At 37.5% G+C, this 7,393-nt stretch overlaps 1 protein-coding gene across 1 annotated transcript; it reads left to right on the top strand.

Moving 5' to 3' along the window:
- The first annotated feature begins 6,621 nt into the window (after nucleotides 1-6,621).
- Nucleotides 6,622-7,125, top strand: LOC122274505. The gene has a single exon (XM_043083541.1). It carries the CDS (start codon nucleotides 6,622-6,624, stop codon nucleotides 7,123-7,125), a length of 504 nt encoding a protein of 167 aa, XP_042939475.1.
- Nucleotides 7,126-7,393: the final 268 nt, after the last annotated feature.

Genomic DNA, 7,393 nt, shown 5'->3' with positions numbered 1-7,393 from the left:
GACGCCGTTCGGACTTTGTAATGCTCCTGCTACATTTCAAAGATGCATGATGAGCATATTCAGTGACATGGTAGAGCGTTTTGTTGAAATATTCATTGATGATTTTTCTATTTTTGGTGATTCATTTGATGAATGTTTGACTCATTTGGAAAAAGTGTTGATTAGATGCAAAAAAAAATAATAATTTGATTTCAAACTAAGAAAAATGTCATTTTATGGTCACTTAAGGGATTGTCCTTGCCACATTGTCTCTTCTCAAGGCATTGAAGTTGACAATGCCAAAATTGAATTAATTTCTAATTTGCCCATCCCAAAGAATATCAAGGATATAAGATTTTTTCTAGGTCAAGCAGGTTTTTACAGGAGATTCATTAAAGACTTCAGTATAATTTCTAGACCTTTGTGCAATTTATTGTCAAATGAAAATTCTTTTGTATGAATTAAGGATTGTGAGTTAGCTTTTACAAAGCTAAAATGTATGTTGATTTCAGCCCCAATTATGCAATCACCTAATTAGAATTTACCATTTGAAATTATGTGTGATGCTAGAGATTATGTTGTTGGAGCTGTGTTGGGCCAACATAAGGACAAAAAGTCTTGTGTTATTTATTATGCAAGTAGAACTTTAAAAAGTGCTCAAATGAATTATTCAATAACTAGAAAAGAGCTACTTGTAGTAATTTTGGTACTTGACAAATGTCATTCTTATTTTGATTGGGTCCCAAATTGTCATTTTTACTAATCATGCTGCATTGAAATACCTTTTAGCTAAAAAGGATGTAAAGCCCAGGTTGCTTAGATTGATCCTTTTGTTACAAGACCTTGATTTATAATTAAAGATAAAAAAATGAGCTGAGAATGTTGTTGGTGATCATTTGTCTAGACTTGTTCTTTTAGATTCCATAAAGATAGTTCCTATTAGAGACACATTTCCAGATGAGCAACCTTTTGGTATATCTCAATTGCCTTGGTCCGTTGACATTATTAATTTTTTTGCTAGATATGAAATTCCTCACATTTGGACTCAACAAGACAAGAGGAGATTTTTGTAGAGGTAAAAAATTTCTTTTGGGATGATCCATATTTGTTTAAATATTGCTCGAATCAGATAATTAGACGATCTGTTCCTGATAGTGAATTTTAAAGTGTGATGTCTTTTTGTCACTCTAGAGCATGTGGTGGCCATTTTTCTAGCAAGAGAGCAGCTTTTAAAATTTTGTAATGTGGTTCTTATTGGCCTACCATTTTCAAGGACACCCATGAATTTTGTAAAGTATGTGAATGTTGTCAAACATTGGGAGGGATTACCCTCCGAAATATGATGCCATTAAATCCAATTTTAGTTGTTGAAATATTTGATTGTTGGGGCATCAATTTCATGGGACCCTTCCCAATCTCTTTTGGCAATCTCTACATTTTGGTAGCTGTTGATTATGTGTCCAAATGGATTGAAGCCATTCCATGCAAGAAAAATGATCACAAAGTTGTGCTGAAATTTTTGAAAGAAAATATTTTATCAAGGTTTGGAACACCTCGAGCCATTATCAGCGATGGGGGTAAACATTTTTGCAATAAGCTTTTCGAAACCTTAATGCGAAAATATGGTATTATTCATAAGGTTGCTACCCCTTATCACCCACAAACAAGTGGTCAAGTTGAGGTATCCAATCGAGAGATCAATTTTTTTGGAAAAGATGGTTAACTCAAGTCGTAAAGATTGGTCTTTACAACTAACCAACACACTTTGGACATACCGTACTACTTTTAAAACTCCGATTGGTATGTCCCCATATAGACTCATTTTTGGAAAGGCGTGTCACTTACCTATGGAATTGGAACACAAAACTTATTGGGCAATAAAGCAATTTAATTTTGATATGGATAAAGCTTGCTCTCTTCATAAGTTTCAACTTAATGAGTTAGAGGACATCAGGAATGAAACTTACGAAAACTCTCTTGTTTACAAGGAGAGAATGAATATTTATCATGATAAAAATATTTTTCAAAGGTCTTTTGAGCCTTCCTAAAAAGTTTTGTTGTATAATTCAAGGCTCCATTTGTTTCCTGACAAGTTTTGATCCCGATGAATTGGTCCCTTTATTGTAAAAACTGTTTATCCTTTTGGGGTCATTGAGATAGAGAGAATGATAATGTTCTTAAAGTTAATGAAAAAAAGTTGAAACCATTTTTGGGTGATTTTATTCCAAAGGTTGAGTCCACTACTCTGGAGGATCCTGCTTATCAGAATTAATTTCTGATTTCTCATTGTATATACTGTATTTGTTTGTTTTATTTTTTTCTTTCTTTTACTTTTTGTGTCTTCTACCTTTGACAGAAATCTACTCATTGTGTGCACTCGAGTATCTTAAGTGACTTCTTTCCTCTCTGTTTAATCATTTTCATTTCACTATATGTTCTGCAGTGTTTATCTTGTTTTAATTCATGCTTGTATAGCATACCTCATCGAACATTCATTTGCTGAACATTGAGAACAATGTCACATATAGTTGGGGGAGGGTTTTCTGTTGAAAATGTGTCAGTTTAAAAAAAATTAAAATAAAAAGAAAAAGAAAAATATTGTGATTTGCGTTGAAACACAAATAATCGACACACTCTTTCTAGCATTTTTGTGAAATTTGAGTATCTTGGTGGAGTAATTGAGCGGAATTATTTTGTGAAGATTTATTTTCAGCCCTAAGCATAGAGCATGATTTATGATGCATCATATTTTGTTGAAGAGTGACTTGAAATACCAGAATGTGATATTTATAGAGACAGAATTAGTATGATTTTATATAGAATGAAGGGAAAATTTTAAAAGAACATTTTGCACATGCTTACACTTGTAGTGTTCCTTATTATTGTTCACTGATTTAAAATAGGAGAAGTAAACTACAGGACTACCGAGTCGTATGAAAAAAAATGAACAAAAAGACAAAAGAAAAAAAAAAGAAAAAGAAAAGAAAAGAAAAAGAAGATGAAGATTAAAGCATGTTAGCTTTCCTAAATAAAGGAATAGAAATAATTACTGTAAATTTTGGGAGTTGAATGTTCTACTTTTAAATAGAGTTGGCGTGAAAACTGCTAGTCACTTGAGGTTTGAGGTAGTAAGAATCAATAATGATTAATCTTAAGGTTGAAAAATCCTATGATAAATCATGGTTATTAATGAGGATCACACAGAGGTTTAGCCACACACACACCCGAGTTCTAAGACATTTGCCCCAATTCTATGTAAAAATTGTTGAGACTGTCCTTGTGGATATAACTCATAGTGTTGAGTAGTCACGAATCAACTATTGTGAGAATTCATAATTATGCTTGATTGTTTTTGTTTGGATTTCGAGTTTTATGCAATATTCATCTCAATTAATTTTTACTATTTTGCTCAAGGATTAGCAAAACACTACTTGGGGGTGTGATTGAGATGAAATATTACATATTTTATACATTTACAATCAATACATTTTAATTAGTTCATGACAATATTATTCGTTTTAGATGGAAAATTGGTTAATAGGCATAAATACGAGTTGTGATTTTTAAATTGATTAATATCATGATTTCTGCTTAACTTTACAACTTGTGATTTAATTGGGCAATATTTTCTCATCTACACAATACAATTGTGATATTCTATTCTTTATTTTAATTTATTTTTTTTTGTTTTTAATTTTGTATGTTCTTTACTTTCTTGTTTTTAGAATGATTTCTAAATAAGCTTTTTTCCCCCAAAATCCATGCAGATGGATGGATATCTTGTCAAAAGAAATATCAAAGAATTGGTATTCAAGACAAAGACAAGAGCAAGCATGAAGCCATGAAACATACGCACGCCACTTCTTGTTTAAGGTCGTTGGGTTTTGAGGAAAGAAAGGAAAATAGAAGTTGGCTATTTTTGCCTAGAAACAAGACGCTGCAAGAGACTTTTTGGTAGTTGCTTAGCACACAAAAAGGAAATCTAAAAGGGGAGAACTGTTGGGGATGCCGAAGGCAACAGAAAAAGAAAAGGAAAGAAAATACTTTTCGTTCGGGAAGGGACGAGTGATTTATAGAGCTAAGGAGAGAGATGCAGCAGAGGTGTTGGGATGCAAGAGTTTTGTGGAGGGAAGAAGACGAGGGAGTAGCTTTTGGGGGAGCTGTAGATGGGACTGAAAAAAAAAACGAACGAGGGGGATTTTCTGGGTTTTAGAGCAGGAGAGCTGAAAGGAGAAAAGAAAAAAAGAGAAGGTGGACGTAGAGGTTTCCGGGGGTAGACGGAACATAAAATAAAATAAAATAAAAAACACTAAAGAGAGAAAGGAGGAGGAGGAGTTTTTCAGTCAGAGAAAGAGAGGCTCTATTTTTTTTTTTTTTTGAGAGAAACAGAGGGACACTAAGGAGAGAGATGGGAGGCCAAGCTGACGGAGAGGGGCTGTGATAAACCTCCACGACGTTCAGCTAGAGGTTTCAAACCAAATTCCAAATATTTGGGAGGAGGTTGATGAAGGACGTAATGACGTAGTGCATGGACTGTTTACGTGCATGGACTATTTTATTTAAGCTTTCTGTTGCATTTAATTTCGGTGATATTATTTTCTGTTACATTTTATTTTGATAGTAAGTGGAGTCCATTTCCAGAGTCCATTTCCATTATTTCAGTTATAGGCGTCGGTTGCTGGTAGTGGCCTTAGGATGATCCTCTGTTTTTGGCTTACTCTGTTGTTCAGTTGCATGTATATGTCTGCTATATAAGCAGCGTAAATTATCAATGAAAGGCAGAAAAGTTATTCCAGTTAAATTGTGGTACTTCCTCACTCGATATTCTCGTATATAGTTCTACTTGGGATAAGCATGTGGTGCATGTTAAACAAACCTTGGAGATTTTGAGACGGCATCAATTTTTTGCCAAGGCCAGCAAGTGTGTATTCGGCCAGCAGGAGCTAGAATATTTGGGGCACATCGTTACGCCTCAAGGAGTGAAGGTTGATATTCAAAAGATTGCAGCTATGGTGGCCTGGCCACAACCAACTCATATTTCTGAATTACGTGGTTTTTTAGGCTTGACAGGGTATTACAGGAAATTTGTTCGGAATTACGGCATCATTGCTCAACCCCTTACCAACCTCCTCAAGAAAGGGCAGTTCAGATGGAATAAGGAAGCTGAAGCCGCCTTTGTAACGCTTAAACAAGCAATGACCACGACCCCTGTTTTGGCGATGCCCAACTTTACTGAGTCCTTCACCATAGAAACGGACGCTGCAGGGGAAGGAATAGGCGCTGTCTTAACTCAACAAGGCAAGCCTGTCGCTTTTATGAGCTGTGCACTTGGAGTTACAAAAAAATCATGGTCAACCTATGCCAAAGAAATGCTCGCTATTGTAGAGGCTATCCGTGTATGGCGACCATATTTATTGGGGAGGAAGTTCTTCATCCAAACCGATCAACACAGCTTAAAATATTTCTTGGAACAACGTTTGGCAAACCAGAGCAGCAAAAATGGGTAGCCAAATTGCTAGGCTACAATTATGAGATCATCTATCGGCCAGGCCGTGAAAATTCAGCTGCAGACACCCTCTCATGCAAACCCAATCGTCCAGTCCTCAATCACCTCCATGTATCCACTATATCCGTGTGGGATGACATTCGGAAAGCATACAAAGAAGATCCAAACATTCAGTCGGTCGCCCAATTGGCCAAAACTCAAACCGAAGGGCCATATGCACAACGGCAAGGGTTGTTCTATTTTAAAGGCAGAGTACTCATTCCTTCCCAAGAAGAATTACGGAAAAGGCTGCTGCATGAAGCTCACGACACCAAAATGGGAGGGCATTCAGGAGTGTTGCGGACGTTCAAGCGGTTGGCTCAACAGTTTTATTGGCCGAAAATGTATAAAGACGTCCACGAGTATGTCCAACGTTGTGAAGTATGCCAGAAAATGAAATCGGAAACACTCTCACCTGCAGGACTCCTCCAACCATTATCGATTCCGTGCCAAGTATGGGATGATATCACTCTCGACTTTATTGAAGGACTGCCCCCTTCCCACGGCAAGGATACAATATTAGTTGTAGTGGATCAATTAAGTAAATCTGCCCATTTCATCACCTTAACTCATCCGTTTACTGCCAAGGGAGTAGTTGAAAAATTTGTGGAAGGCATTATCAAGTTGCATGGCCTGCCAAAATCTATCATCAGTGATCGTGATCCAATTTTCATTAGCAGGTTTTGGCAAGAATTTTTTTCCATGTCCGGCACCAAGTTACAACTTAGCTCCGCCTATCATCCGCAAACTGATGGCCAAACGGAAGTGGTACACCGATGTGTGGAGCAGTATCTTCGGAGCTTTGTGCATCAATGGCCACGCAAGTGGAGTACCTATCTTCCTTGGGCTGAGTTATGGTATAATACCACGTACCATGCCTCGACAGGAATGACGCCATTTCAGGCGTTATACGGACGTCCGCCCCCCTCTTTTCCATTTTATCATAATGGTTTTTCTTCCGTCAACGAAGTGGATGAGCAACTAATCACTAGAGATGAGGTCATGCGGCAGCTCAAAGCTAATCTGGAAGTCTCCATCAATCGCATGAAACAAACGGCTGACCAAAAAGAAGAGATGTCACGTTCGATGTAGGAGAAATGGTGCTACTCAAATTGCATCCCTATCGGCAGCAATCAGTTTTTCGACATGCCCACCAAAAGCTTGCCAATCGTTTTTATGGACCATACCCGGTGATACAAAAAATTGGTGCGGTTGCCTACAAACTTCAGCTGCCAATGGGAGCCCGCATTCACCTAGTTTTTCACATCTCCCTCTTAAAGAAATTTATTGGCGAGCACACACTACCCTCTATTGAGTTACCACCTGTAACAGATGAAGGAGCAATCATACTTGAGCCCAAGCACATTATAGATACTCGTTGGATCAAACGGGGCAAGAAGTTTGAAGAGGAACACTTGGTTCAATGGAAACATTTACCAGCTGAGGAAGCCACGTGGGAGACGCACCAGTCATTGCTTGAGCAATTTCCAAACGTGGACCTTGCGGACAAGAGTCCACACGGAGGAGGGAGTATTGATAAACCTCCACGACGTTCAGCTAGAGGTTTCAAACCAAATCCCAAATATTTGGGAGGAGGTTGACGAAGGACATAATGGGACGTAATGATGTAGTGCATGGACTGGGTCATTTACGTGCATGGACTGGGTCATTTTATTTAAGCTTTCTGTTGCATTTAATTTCGGTGATATTATTTTCTGTTACATTTTATTTCGGTAGTACGTGGAGTCCATTTCCATTATTTCAGTTATAGGCGTCGGCTGCTGGTAGTGGCCTTAGGATGATCCTCTGTTTTCGGCTTACTATGTTTTTCAGTTGCATGTATATGGTCTGCTATATAAGCAGCGTAAA

This window comes from Carya illinoinensis, chromosome 8 (assembly GCF_018687715.1).
Source record: "Carya illinoinensis cultivar Pawnee chromosome 8, C.illinoinensisPawnee_v1, whole genome shotgun sequence".
NCBI lineage: Eukaryota > Viridiplantae > Streptophyta > Magnoliopsida > Fagales > Juglandaceae > Carya > Carya illinoinensis.
Note: the sequence above shows the minus strand (reverse complement) of the source record. Positions and strands in the feature narration are given on the sequence as shown.